The 15,352-nt window shown below is 44.1% G+C and overlaps 1 protein-coding gene across 2 annotated transcripts in view; it reads left to right on the plus strand.

Annotated features, from left to right (window-relative positions):
• LOC309702206 (protein NLRC3-like) overlaps positions 1-15,352 on the plus strand; it is a 361,701-nt gene that overhangs the window by 77,724 nt on the left and 268,625 nt on the right. Inside the window, exons 1-3 of one of the 2 annotated variants that reach the window (XM_082526721.1) lie at positions 11,268-11,290; positions 11,366-11,495; positions 11,751-11,852. In XM_082526721.1, coding sequence (XP_082382847.1) covers positions 11,377-11,495; positions 11,751-11,852 — 221 coding nt within the window. In that variant the 5' untranslated portion in view covers positions 11,268-11,290; positions 11,366-11,376. Of the gene's footprint in view, positions 1-11,267; positions 11,291-11,365; positions 11,496-11,750; positions 11,853-15,352 lie in introns of those variants that run through there. The other variant, XM_082526722.1, reaches the window with a different exon arrangement.

Raw genomic sequence — 15,352 nt, forward strand, 5'->3', positions numbered from 1 at the left:
ACGTGTTCCAGCACAGCCTTTGTGTACTTTCACTTCTCCATACTGTCCATTGGAAATCCTGTTTGTTACTTTTTGATTTCAGTCCATGTGTCCAAAGCAAACTTCTGTCCCACACTTTCTCTGCTGACTCTTCACCGATGCTCAGATGATCTCAGATGATTTCACCAGAACTCATCAAAATTCGGGCTCCACAGAAACCCAGACGTCACTAAACAAGCGTAACAAGCAAAGTGAAAACTGGTCGTTCAGCTTTATTGACCAAAGATAAGCTCACATGTCACCTCATGACACAGACACTTATTTCCACAGCATGCACGAGGACTGACAATAAGTGTCTATAAAGCCACTTCTATCTGCCACACCTGTGCTTCTGTCATGGTTGCTCTCCTCTCACTCTGTCATTTATCCACAGTCTGCCTCCCTCTGCTCCGTCAGCTGACGTCCTCTCTACACCACCTGCTGTGTTTTATCCTGCAAAAACACATTTAAGAAGCGTTGCACCGAGTAACGGGAGGAACTGCTATAAAATCCATTTAAAGGAGGTGGTGCTGAGTGCTGTGACTGGGGTCCCACCACTGACATCACGGGTGGAGGACATGTTGGAAAACTGCTACAAAGTGCTGTGCAGCCAGCAGAGCTTACAGTCTGTCCTGTGTGTCATACAGGCTCTCACACTTAGTGTTTCTGTGACACATTGAAGAGAAGTTTGTGTTGTTCACAGTTGTGCTTGTACTGAGTGACAGCTGACATGACCTAACAGGAATAATGTGTCTGTGCTGAATGAGAAGTAACACACAATGAAGTCTTGATGCATCTCAATCATCCAGGAAAGTGAGTCTGTTGCTTCTGTTCATCTGGACGCAGCGTTTTGTGGGAGAAACGTGTCGTCATCATCAGGTGACGTCTTCAGTCTCAGCTGCAGGTTTCAGTCTTACAAACAGGACATTTGCATAAAGACTGAAAGCAGCTGCAGGAACGATGGGCTGGGAGCTCCGTTCCTTCATCTTAATTATGCAGATTCTCAGGACCATTGATCAACAACCACTGATCCATGTCCATGAGTCCCATTCACAGAGATGTGGGAATGGCTGCAGTCACAGCATGTAAGATGGAAATAAATGAGAAGTATTTAGCTGAAGTGGATTTGATTTATGTTACTTCTTTTTTAACTTGTAGTTCTACATTGGAAGATTATTGTGATATTGAAATATAAAAATACATTTATATTCTATTATTTTCTCAAAATAAGCGTCACACTCGTGGAAGCCGGTGTAGCCGCCGAAACGCCTGCATTTATGGAGACTTTCAGCCCCAGGTAGGCCAGTTATGGATCTTGGATCCACATTATGTCAGCAGCTGTTCTCCACCGTGAACTGTGTTCAAACAAACACGCTCACGCCTCACAGACGACAGCTTACAGTCCTGTAGAGATAAAGTGACTTCGTACAGCCCCGACCTGCAGACGCTGTGCGCAGAGGTTCAGGAGCAGAAGTCCCGTTGTAAACATATCACGGCAGACCCGACGATGTTTGCATGAACGCGCTTTTTTTAAAAGTCAGGTCAAGGCTCCAAAAGCCCAAAGGCGATATAACAGTTTGTGTTTGCTACATGGATCATTGTAGTTCAGCTTTCCTTTGTTATATTTCTTTAAGAGCTCAAAATGTGTTCATTACATAAATCAAATGTAATTTTCTCTGTAGCACTTCATGGATTTCATAAGCAACACACTGTAGTTGTTCACACAAAACATAAAGGTAAAAACAATATACACAGTGTTATCTTCATTTTAGATGTCACAAAGTATTTGCGGCTCCCAGTGTTTTCCCGAACCCTGACCCTTTGCGTGGAAACCGGGTCCAAAAGGCTCTTTGGGTGTTAAAGGTTGCTGACCCCTGCACTAGGCCCAACTGACACATATATTTGATTCCAAATACAAAAAATAATGTGTAACCTGCTGGAAGAATGTAGGAGGTTGAGACAGGATCTCAACACTTGGTGTCTGCAACAAAAGACAACAACATGTGGGGCGATCGTGGCTCAAGAGTTGGCAGCTCGTCTTGTAATCGGAAGGTTGCCGGTTCGAGCCCCGGCTTGGACAGTCTCGGTCGTTGTGTCCTTGGGCAAAAAAGCACTTTGGGGTCCTTAGGGACGAGTAAAGCACTCTACAAATACAGGCCATGTAATGGCAGAAACGTTCTCTAGTGTAAATCCTGACTAGTTCATTAACTACAGATCAGTTTCAGTGAACATTATTCACAGAGGGATCTGAGTTCCTTATACCAGACTCTACAGAAACTGTAACACTGTACAGCTCTGTGACTCAACAATATGACAACAATGTAACACACACTAGAATCATCAAATAAAGCCCCACTAACCACTAGAACTAACTAACTAGCACTGGACACTTGCATATTAGAGATTTCTACCACCATAGGAGGCGAGATATCATCCTTGAACCAGAGCATCCAGCCCTCAATTTCGGACATAAAAAGCGACGTGGCCAGGCATGATAACACTTTGACTGAACTGCAGGACTGTGCCTCGAACCACTCTGACACCATCGCCACTCTCCAGGCCACTGTGGAGCGTTTGTCTGCGGAGGTAAAGAAGTTAGATGAGAGATGTGGAGCTCTTGAGGCACTCCAGGAGGAATCATTTAAGAACTGCAGGAATACCAGAAGGCACAGAGGGACCCAAGATGACTGAGTTGGTTCACACCTGTTGGCGGAGGCGCTATCTCTCGAGGAGAAGCCACTCATCGATCGAGCACATAGAGTGAATCGCCAGCGTCCCAAACAAAGTCATCTTCCTCGGCCCATCATCTTGAGATTGCACTACTACCACATTGGTGAGGAAATTCTGCTGAAAGCTGCAGAGAACAAGAACCTGATGTATAAGGGTTTTTAAAATAAACATCCTCCCAGATTTCCCTCCCTCTGTTGGAAACGCAGAGCGTTTGCAAATATGAGAGGAAGACTACGTGGGATGACCGGCGTCAGGTACAGACTGCTATACCCTGCAAAGCTGTTAGTGACCCATGGTGATGTGAGGAAAAGCTTTACCGATCCCAAAGAGACCGTAGACTACGCGGAGAAGCACCTCTCCCACCCACCTTCAAATGTATTAAAAGCAAGGATATATCTATATGTCTAACGCTGACACAGCACTGTGTTTCTTCTTTTCCCTTTATATTCCATGTAAAGGTGAATATGGAGCGTTTATGGCGATTTTCTGAATCTCGGGCAGATGAACTTCCCTGAAGTGTTTCCAGCTGGGCGTCGAGTGTTTGACCGACGCATGAAACGACACGTTTGTGAGTCTTTGTGAGTATTTATCACACGGCGTGCTGCGGGGAAAAGCCTGTTGTAACATTCATGTTTTAGCCCCTGACGGCTCTTTTTGGCTTTTCATCCCTAAACTCTCTGCATGCTCTTTCATGTGATTCGTTTTATTTTGAAAAGTCTCAATAGGATCTTGAGCTTTATTGTGAAAGGTTTATGTGGAAAATAAAGAAGCGGACGGCGGAGCCACGCGATGGTTTTACCGGCGTTGTTGCTAACGAGCGTCCGTAGTGTGGTTATATTAAATATAAGAGAAAGAGAGAACTTTAATACAGACACTACAGTGAGCATCACAACCATGTAACATATTTTACACCATGAAACAAACGATGTTTCATATCATCATCTGATATATATGTTATATGGAACAGGCCCAGCTCAGGCTGCCTGTGATGCAGCACAGCGCCACCCTGTGGTCATCACTGCACTGGTGACACTACAAACAACAAGTACACAGGATGGACGGTGGCCCTGAGAGCTCACACACACTGCTGCTTCTTAAACACCATGAAACAGGAAAATGCTGTGAAAGCACAAAATAATCACAGTTCAAAGAGACAATAGTGACAGAAACAGAGGCTTCACTGGTGCTGAGGGAGAAATCCCAGAGAAGCTTCCTTCCTGCCAGTATACGAGCCCACCAACAGAGACAGGACCAGTTCATCCTCCATCACTTACTGTGGCTCACGTTGCTCTTCTGTTGCTTTGCATCACAGACGCGTCTTTACTGGCTTCTTCTTCTAATTGCACTTAGAAACATGTTGTCTTTAACCTGTCACAGCTGCCCAGATGTTGCTGCTGAGAACATGTGGAGCTGATTCATGTAGTCATGTGTCTGTGAACAGCCAATCACAGGAAGACTTTCAGAAGAAACTCAGAGGAACAGCTGAGATGTGCTGAGTGACACAAGAACTGACAACAAATGTTAAAGTTCAAATGGTGGTTTTGTTTGCAGGGACTGTGAGTGGATGGAGATCCTGGTCCTCCTCAGCTGTGAGTTCTTCCTCTGTCATGAGAACCTCAGGGGGAGAACATGTGCTCACTCTCAGCTGCTTTAACAGGAAAGAAGCTCTTTTAGATCAAAGCTGAGAAACTGTTTGTAACAGCGAACTCTGTCACCTTTCTCTCCTCAGCCTGCTGCTGGACAGGCCCATGAAGCTCTGCTGTAAAGGCTTCCATGTCCCAGGCTTCACCTTTACCTGCTGACCAACGGGAGGCGTGGCCAAAACAGCGATGGGGAGTGGAGCAGCAGGTAGCAGAGGTGAGCCTCTTGTATGCAGCCTGTTATCTGTGGGACCAGGGAGGACGTGACAGCAGATGTTGCTGTTTCAACATCTGTGTGACAGCTGGAGCAGCACAGTCTGCAGGAAACATCTGTGCATGTAGGAGACACCAAGGTTTACATGGTGGAAGCAGACGACTGACTCAAGCAGCCTCACATCACAGGCTGCTGGCTACAAGCACATGACCACAGTGACTGGTTTCACTGGTGTCTGTCCCAGTCTGTGGCAGAGATACAGGAAGTCACAGACAGCCTGCACACAGCGTTTCCTCTGGAGTGTGTTTCACACCCTGTTTGTGTTTCTCACTAACATGTTGTAGTTCTTCCTGCACACAGCAGCACTTTGATCATTTCTCCTGCTTTTCTTCCTTTTCTAGCTTTTATACACTGACAGTAACACAAAACTCCAAAGTCATCATTTGAGGAGCTTCTTAAGAGTTTCTGTGAGTTTAGTGAAGTCAGCCTCTCAACAATAAGTGTGTGTGTGTTGATTATCTAATGTTCAGAGAGGACTGCACTGATGTAGCATCCAGGTGAGCAGCTTATGAGCCAACAGGGGAAATTTAGCTGTATTATTGTTGTTTAAATGTAATAATTTATGATTTCATGTTCCAATATTTCACTTTTCCCAACGTTTGTTATCATTTGGTCTGAAAACCATGACAAACAGCAGTGTTACAGTTGTTAGCATTAGCTGCTATAGAGCACTCAGTCACTGTATTGGTGTTAGCGACATGAACATATCTGAGTTAACTGTGTGTTCCAGATGTGCAGCAAACCCAACTGTCCCTGTGTTTTCCTGCTGTAGACATTATCCCCATGATGCTGACGTCCTCTGGTGGGACGAGCTCACACGTTTATGGATTCAGATGCTAACTGGACCAGACTGGTGTCAACCTTGGTGCTATAGAAGCAAATCAAAGAAGAACCAGTTGAACTTGAGCTGTCTGTAGTGGTGACACCAACACCATGTCACCTGCACATGCTGACCCAATCAGAAACCAGCGTTGACGCTGAGCCTCGGCTCTGTCTCAGGAATACCATGAACAGGCAGACCCTCTGCAGCAGGCTGACCTGTGACCTCTGAGACAGAGGGAGGAGTTTGTGTCAGCAGGGGGCGCTGCAGCATCGCCTGAGAGCTTTAAGAACAACAGCAATAAACAGGAAGTGAAAGTCACACTTCTGTTGTTGTGCGTCATCAGCAGACCTCCACCCTCTGCAGGAAGCTGAGATAAGAAGCAGCCAATCACAGAGCAGAGAGCGTGTGACTTCCTGTTCCTGCTGTTACTGTGACAACAGCTCCTGGGACAGAGAGCAGCTTTCTAAAGAGGAAAGATGCTGCTGTCACCCCCGGGTGTCATGTGACCCACCTGATGTACCGATTTAAGACTGTAAGAACAATAATAACAACATGTTTTAGTCAGGTGATCCATGCAGAGCAGATCCATGTGACCAAACACAGCTGGATCACATGTTTCCTCTCCTGGAAACAGAAAGCCTTCATGTATAAAGGCTCATGTACCCACTGAGCCCTGCTCTCAGATCTGTGAGGCTTTAACAAACAACAGTTTAAAGTCATGTTTAGCATCTTCTGTCAGTGTGGAAGGTCACACACTTTCCTGAGTGTTGAACCCTGAGTGATGTGTTTACTGTCAGCTAGTTTAAATGCTGTAGGCTGCAGCCGCTGCTCTAACACTATAACTGTAACAGGGCTCAGTGCTGCTTCTAACAGTCTGAGCTGCTTCAGGCTTTATTTGTGAGGAGCACAGCAGCTTACAAACACGTGGCTGGGCCTGGACCCAAAGGAGTGTTTGTTAAAGCCTGCAGTGAATCCAGCAGCAGAATGATGGAAATGCAACACAGCAATGATGAAGAGGAGCAGCATTAAAGCCAAAGTCCAGTTCATACAGTTAGGTCCATAAATCAAATAAGGGAAAATAAAATGTTGTTGGATGCACCTGTCTGCACCCTTAATGCTCTCTGGTCGCTATGGTAACGCGTAAACATTTCTTTCAAAATAAGACACACGACTACAACACGGGAAAAGACCCAGGGAAACGAAGGTAACGATAAAAACCCTGAAAACCATTGTTGGATTTATATTTTATCATTGTCATTGTTATTGGGGAATATCTAACCATATATGCTCAGAGGTGTAGAACCAATTGTGTAATGATAGTAGTCTTTAAAGACTTTGTGTGACTCCAGAGTGTTCTGGCATTCACACCCACGTCCTGGGATCATGGGAGAGGTGCTACCTTCTTATTGTTTTGTGGTAGGATGTCTGTTTTAGTCTAAGTGCCTTTTGTTTAGATGAACTGCTGGACTTCCAGACCAGCAGGTTTAGGGAAGTCGTTTATGGGGTCACACTCTGACTCCACACACACACACACACACACACACACACACACACACACACACACACACACACACACACACCTACATAACATACAGACTGGTACCTTTGTTCACGTGTATGTTAATGAACCTATGTATGTTCGTGTAACCTCAATAAAAGAACAGTGTTACGAGGGAACGGACGAGAGCGACTGTGGTCAAGCGAAGGAACGGCATTGGTCCAGTTCTCTCCCGTGCACGAGAAACATAAAGAACTACTCGTGTCTTGCTTTGCTGTGTAGCTGGATTGAACGATCCAGCGAACAGGTTTATGCTACAAACCTATCAACCATCAATTTCACACCGAGCCTCGACTCTCACGGCCCGGTACCAAATGACTCACGGACCGGTCCGTGACCCGGGGGTTGGGAACCGCTGAGTTAACGCATGAGTAGTTCAGGGCTGCACGTCATTTTCATTGTTAATATCTTTGTGAAAAGCACATTGATGTGAAAATCTTCATGAGAGTCAGAAGCCCTACAACACGATTAAAGATTCATTCAAAAGAAAATCACAAGTTATTATCATCTTCAGAACATTTCATTAAACATTAGAGACAGACTGCTGAGTACATCTCATCTCTATCCAAACAACCTACAGTCCACAAACACATCATGAACCAGTGCTCTGGGCTGTGGTCTGTCCCCAGTTACATGGATCAGCTGGTTCCCTGGAGGTGACTGCTGCTGTGGTTTGGAGCGGATGAATAAACCTGAACTGAATCAGGTGTCCAGTTACTTTTGGTCCCTTTAAACCAGGCTGTCACATGTTCAGGATGTGAAACTCCTCCTCCGTGAAAACGGGTGTGGGTCACAATCAGCCAAGGTTTTGGGTGAACCCATTGTGAGATCTAGCCCCACGCTATCATGTGATTTCCTGTGATCAAATGTCCCAGGATGTGAGTGGGCGTTAAGACGTCCATGTCCCTCTTCAAGCAACTTAAAGAAGTCCAGACGCTTTTCTTTCCAAGCTCCTTCAACAACATCATTCATAGAACAGCTTCCAGCTTCTTTTGCTCGGCTACAGTTTGGATGGATTTGCATTTAAAGATGCAACAAGAAAAAATGGTTAGGGTCAGGAGGTCAAAGGTCAGAGCTCCTGTGGGTCTGAGGGCGGCCTCACGCTGGAGAAGGATGAAGGAGTCTGACCTGAGCCAGTGTTTGACATGAACACATCAGCACTGCTGTCAGTGAGCCTAACGACAGCCGTTAGCATCATTTCAGTGTTTCAGTCATAAAAACACTTCCTGTCTCTGTGGTGGTTACAGTGACATCATGCAGTTTGTGCTTTGACCTCCAGAGGGCGACAAATCAGCACAGACAGAGAGCTCCATTCAAACTTTGCTGCCATCAGGAATAATTCTTCAAATATAATCATCAGTGTTTGAGCAGCTATGATATCAGGGACAATCTAGACATGTGTGACAATACTGAACATGTCACATGACACACCTCAAACATCATGTGATCCACTCTCAGTCTGCACTTTCATTCATGACTTCAACAGGTTGAAATGAGCTTTGAAGAAACATCAGTTCAGTGCTGAAATATTTAAACGCTGCAGGAAGAACAACAACAAAGTGATGACGGATGTTTGTGCTTCAAACAGGAAAACCAGCAGAAATAAATCACAGCCTGCCAGAGGTTTGGAGTTTCCCAGGTGCAACTGAACGCAGCACAGTGTCCCAATGCTCCTTATTGTCCTCAAACGTCTCTTTGGGTGTTTCCTTCCTGCTCAAAGTTTACTGTCACTTCCTGAACTTCGTGGAGTGGAGCTTGTTGTTGGTGTGTGAAGAAACTGTAAGTTTGCTTTGTTTCCTCCTTTAACAGTTTGTCTTTAGGAACTTTACTGTTTGTTCAGCTCGTGTTTGATTTCTTCACACAACAAACTGTGTGTGTTTGTATTTCCGGTCTCTCCATTAAAGTCAGTGTGTAATGTTTCCTGGCTAACATCAGCTGTGTGCAGCTTAGTTCAGCACAAATCTGCCGCTCCATAGTTCACGGTAACGGACTCACAGCTGGACCAACGAGGCCGAGTGTGTCCGCCACTCTGAGCTACGTTCGTGTTTGTGTACTTGTAGTTTGTACTTTGAGTTCACTCAGAGCCCACAGAGGACGCAGCGTACGTGATGACGTCACAGCCCTTTACCTCCTTTACTGTCACTGTGATTAATATTTACACACGAGACACCTGCAGAGCTCTGATGCTAAGCTAGCACACAGCATGCTAACGCTAAGCTAACGCTAAGCTAACCTAGAACCCAGAGTGACGTAAAGCTGAGTAAACACTGACCCCAGACCAGCACTGTGATTTGATTTTGATTTTATTGATTAGCATTCAAATATCTCAGTGAAAACAGAACAAAAATCGACCATAAAGCAAGTAAGCATGAGACAAGGCTAATCAAAAGGTATTGGCTGAAGCATTTGCTTATTACGCCAACCCTTTTCACAAAATATCTTTTTGCATGCAGCTCCTGTACACAGGGCCTGAAGCAAATAAGAAAACAAAGCAAAAACCAAACAAACAAACAAGAAAAAAAAACTTTCCACCTTAGATAAGTAACTACATCAAAGCAAAAGAATCAAGAGGTTGTTTTTTGTTTTTTTTTTTGCTCTTTTCATTCTTGATTTATATATTTTTCTAATACTCTATTTTTAAACATGTTTTTAAACAAGGAAAATGAACTACACCTTTTTAAATCCCTGTCAGAACTATTCCACAGGTTAACTCCTCTAACAGAAACACATCTCTGCTTTATATTTGTCCTTATCTTGTTTTTTTTAAAGAAATCTCTTCCCCTTAAGTCATATTGACTCTCTCTGACTTTGAACAGCTTCTGAGTACTGGGGCAAAGCAAGTTATTTTGTGCTTTATACATTATCTGTGCCATTTTATATTCAACTAAATCATAAAATTTCAGGGTATTCAGATTAATAAACAAAATGTTAGTTGGTTCTATATAGTTTGATTGGTTTATAATTCTTATAGCTCTTTTTTGTAACTTGAAAATATGAAGAGTGTTCGTTTTATATGCATTAGCCCATATCTCCAGACAGTAAGTCATATATGGAAGCAACAGAGTACAATAAAGTGTGTATAATGATTTTTTGTTCAGGACATGCTTTGTTTTATAGAGAATAGCAATGGTTTTTGACATTTTTGTTTTCACAATGATAAAGTGAGCTGCTGCTGCTGAACTTGAACAGGTAACAAAGTGATGAGCAGTCAGGCTGCAGGTTTCTACCTGTTCATGTTTCTACAGTAGAATCACTTTGAAGTGTCTTTGTGCTGTTTCATCTTTGATTTGTGTTCATAAACACTCAGAGAAACATCACGTGACCTCATCAGGATCTGTGTTGGTGTGTGGGGCTGTACCTCAGCTTTATGTTGTTACATGCTCATTTGTTCATTTTACACAGTAACATCAAAGTAATGTTATGAGGAGTAATGAAGTAACGTACTCCATTACTTTTAATCAAAGTGTTCTGTGTAATATGTGTAATAATGACTGTTTTGAGTAATGACCAACACTGATCACAACAAAGAGGAAATGCCTCCAACATGCACAAACATTTGAGCCACAACATGCAGTTAATGTGCACAAATGTCTTTGATATGCTGCTCAGTGATGGTGGTGACTGTCAGAGCAGAGCTACTGAGAATCAATAAGTAATATCAATGATGGGATCAGAATCACTAAATTCTTCTCATCCCTGTCAGTATCATACATGTGCTGTATAATGTGATAAATGTAGAGGTGCTGGCTGTTCTCTCACTCTGCTGTTTAGCTGTAAAGGACGCCTCCCTGCCTTTGTCTCATTCATGACCTTTAATAGTCTCTTCTAACATGCAGAGATCTGTATGATCTGTTTCATAGAGTCTAACCAGCCTGTACAGGTAACAACAACAGTCACTGCATCACTGACACACAAACGTCATCTCTGTCAATAACAACATTCATACATGGAATAAAAACACATCAGTGGATCATTGCTGGAGCTGATGTTTGTGCTCCTGGTGCAAAGGCTCTCAGTTTCCTCCTTGAAATAACATCAGTGGTGGGTCAGCGACATGCTTTCTTTCCCTCTCAGGTTTAAATATCTGGGACTCTCCACCGTTTGGTTTTAGAGCTGAAGAAGCTTCTCAGATGAAACGTCTTCCAGAAACTTAAAGACGTCTCTTTTCTCTACAAGCTCCTTAGATCACATGACCTGGATGACTGAACCTACAGACATATTGACCTGGTTTCTAGGTCACATGACAGGTCAGAGGTCAGCGACTGTAACTCAGTTCCTCCTGTTAATGTGAACTCACTGAGTGTTTGTGGTTTACCTCTCAGACTGACTGAAGATGATGATGGAGGAAGAGGAGGACAGAGCAGAGTCTGCAGGGTCCAGCTGTCCGTCTGTGAGGAGTGACCGGTCCAAAGGTCGAAATCCAGCCTTCAGTGGTGAACCTGGAGCAACGAGGTCAGAGAGCTGAACTCACTGAGTAACAGAAATAATTCTGCACTGACATTATAATCAGTGTTGACTCTGGTTGATTGTCTGACTGTGTTTGTGAGCTGAGAGGAAATGAAAATGAGTTTGTAACAAAAATCAGTTTTGTCCAGTTTTCCTGTAAAAAGCTGAACTCTAATCTAAGAGGATGTTACTGACAGGAAACAGCTGCATTATCTGCAGTCTGTGTGATCACAGCTGCTTCAATCATGTTTGTGTCTGCAGAGGTCAGAGGTCACAGTCTGCAGGGTCCAGCTGTCCGTCTGTGAGGAGTGACCGGTCCAAACATCAACCTCCATACTTCAGTGGTGAACCTGGAGCAACGAGGTCAGAGAGCTGTGATGACTCCTTTACATGTTTGTGTTTCCTGGATAAATATGACCTGAAACATCCTCAGATTGTTACAAAGATTCATTAAAAAGAAAACAATGAAAGAGAAAAGATCCAAATGTTCGACTTGGTCATTTGCTGTTTGAGGACAGTGATGCTCATATCTGTGGGGAAAGTGTGACCTGAGTGGGTTCATGTTTGTCTTTAAAGAACAGAGCTGCTCTGATTCTCTTTGTGTCTGATCTGTTAAACAGTCTGAGAGGTCACACAGAGACCCAGCAGCTAAAGCCTGGATCATACTGGCTGCTGTTACTCCATCAGGACAACACTGAACCACAGTGGTGTGGATGTAGTGGATAAATCCCACCATACTGATGCTCAGAGTTAACCACAGGGAACAAAACCAGATGTTACCTTCAGATTGTGACCTTTGGAGTGGACGATGCAGATTTCAATAGAGAATAAATGTTGTTGTTTTTCAGCTGTGAAGAAAGAATCTAATTTTCTGAACTTAAGAATTTATGATGCTGGAAACAACATGGAGACTATAACACAACATTTCCACTGTGTTCATAGAATGAATGTAAAACTGTCAGACATTCATTAAATATGCAAAATGTCTACAGAAGCATCAGAGGGTCAGACGTGAAGCACTCAGTGATTTTGATCAAATGACTCATCAGTTATTGATCTGTACTACACTGATCTACCACGTTAGTAAAGCTGGTGTTCTGGTGGTGGAGGGAGACTCGGATCATGTTCTGGTTTTGGAGCAGTGATCTGCTGATGGTTCAGTTTGATGAGCTTCTTCAAAATCATCCCTGACATCACCACTGAAAGGACGTCCATGAAAACAGACTGAAAATTACTGATATGTTCACAATCTGAGAGTTTAAAACTTGACAGACTTGATTCAGATGAAGTTATTTGAGCAGAAACTCCTGGATCTTTATCCTGTGTTGATCTAATCCTTCATGGTTCCTCCACAGAGTGGAGCAGCAGAGCTCAGAGGTTCCCAGTGGTCAGTCTGCCCAGCAGCATCAAACACAGCTGGACTCCATATTTATGGTCTGTACATGTACAACAACTACTGTTACATCTGTTCTGTTCACAGTCATCTCCATGCTGCTCTTTGTAGACCAGTGGATCGTCAGTGTGTCCAACATGGATCTGATGTTTGGCTCCATGATTTCAGTCTGATTGGCTCATTCATAAATATTCTGTTCCAGCTGCTGGAGGACAACATCATCACTTTTGTGAAGAACGAGCTGAAGAAGATCCAGAAGGTTCTGAGTCCAGGTTACCCAGAATGCTTAGAGAGTCAGAGGAGCAGCAGCAGAGAGGCGTTTGTGAAGATCACAGTGGACTTCCTGAGGAGAATGAAGCAGGAGGAGCTGGCTGACCGTCTGCAGAGCAGTAAGAGGATTTATCTAAAGATTTAAGCTGCTGGATAAATGAACATTTTCCAGAGATGGAAGATGGAGCAACATGTTTTAAAGATTAGTTCTTTTTGGAATTGAGTGTTTATTTTTCTTCTCATTCAGAGCTTCAAGCTGCAGTTTGTCATCGTAACCTTAAATCCACCCTGAAGAAGAAGTTCCAGTGTGTGTTTGAGGGCATCGCTAAAGCAGGAAACCCAACCCTCCTGAATCAGATCTACACAGAGCTCTACATCACAGAGGGAGGGACTGCAGAGGTCAATGATGAACATGAGGTCAGACAGATTGAAACAGCATCCAGGAAACCAGACAGACCAGAAACAACCATCAGACAAGAAGACATCTTTAAAGCCTCACCTGGAAGAGACGAACCAATCAGAACAGTGCTGACAAAGGGAGTGGCTGGCATTGGGAAAACAGTCTTAACACAGAAATACAGCCTGGACTGGGCTGAAGACAAAGCCAACCAGGACATCCAGTTCATATTTCCATTCACTTTCAGAGAGCTGAATGTGCTGAAAGAGGAAAAGTTCAGCTTGGTGGGACTTGTTCATCACTTCTTTACTGAAACCAAAGAAGCAGGAATCTGCAGCTTTGAAGACTTCCAGGTTGTGTTCATCTTTGATGGTCTGGATGAGTGTCGAGGTCCTCTGGACTTCAACAACACTAAGAGTGTGACTGATATTACGATGCCCACCACAGTTGATGTACTTCTCACAAGCCTGATCAGGGGGACGCTTCTTCCCTATGCTCACGTCTGGATAACCACACGACCTGCAGCAGCAGACCAGATCCCCCCTGAGTATGTTCACAGGGTGACAGAGGTCAGGGGGTTCACTGACCCACAGAAGGAGGAGTACTTCAGGAACCGATTCAGAGATGAGGAGCAGGCCAGCAGGATCATCTCCCACATCAAGAAAGCTCGAAGCCTCCACATCATGTGTCACATCCCAGTCTTCTGCTGGATCACTGCTACAGTTCTGGAGGATGTGCTGGAAACCAGAGAGGGAGGACAGCTGCCCAACACCCTGACTGAGATGTACATCCACTTCCTGGTGGTTCAGGCCAAAGTGAAGAAGGTCAAGTATAATAGAGGACGTGCAACAGATCCACACTGGAGTCCAGAGAGCAGGAAGATGATTGAGTCTCTGGGAAAACTGGCTTTTGATCAGCTGCAGAAAGGAAACCTGATCTTCTATGAATCAGACCTGACAGAGTGTGGCATCGATATCAGAGCAGCCTCAGTGTACTCAGGAGTGTTCACACAGATCTTTAAAGAGGAGAGAGGATTGTACCAGGACAAGGTGTTCTGCTTCATCCATCTGAGTGTTCAGGAGTTTCTGGCTGCTCTTCATGTCCATCGGACCTTCATCAACTCTGGACTCAATCTGCTGGAACAACAACAAACAACATCCAAGAAATCTAAATTATTTAACAAACCAAACCTACAATCTCTCCACCAGAGTGCTGTGAACAAGGCCTTACAGAGTCCAAATGGACACCTGGACTTGTTCCTCCGCTTCCTCCTGGGTCTTTCACTGCAGACCAATCAGGCTCTCCTACGAGGTCTGCTGACACAGACAGGAAGTAGCTCACAGACCAATAAGAAAACAGTCCAGTACATCAAGGAGAAGCTCAGTGAGGATCTGTCTGCAGAGAAAAGCATCAATCTGTTCCACTGTCTGAATGAACTGAATGATCGTTCTCTAGTGGAGGAGATCCAACAGTCCCTGAGATCAGGACGTCTCTCCACAGATGAACTGTCTCCTGCTCAGTGGTCAGCTCTGGTCTTCATCTTACTGTCATCAGAAGAAGATCTGGATGTGTTTGACCTGAAGAAATACTCTGCTTCAGAGAAGGCTCTTCTGAGGCTGCTGCCAGTGGTCAAAGCCTCCAACAAAGCTCTGTAAGTAAACATGAACTCATCGCTTCATTCTTAAAATCATGGGAAATAAATCAGAGGTGCTCAGTTCAAAGAACACTACCACTTTAGAAAAATTAAAAAATAGTCACTAAAATAGTCATGATACTTTAAATATTTCTCTCCAGCAGGACATG

This window comes from Aulonocara stuartgranti (genome assembly GCF_965226115.1).
Source record: "Aulonocara stuartgranti genome assembly, chromosome: 3".
NCBI classification, from domain to species: domain Eukaryota; kingdom Metazoa; phylum Chordata; class Actinopteri; order Cichliformes; family Cichlidae; genus Aulonocara; species Aulonocara stuartgranti.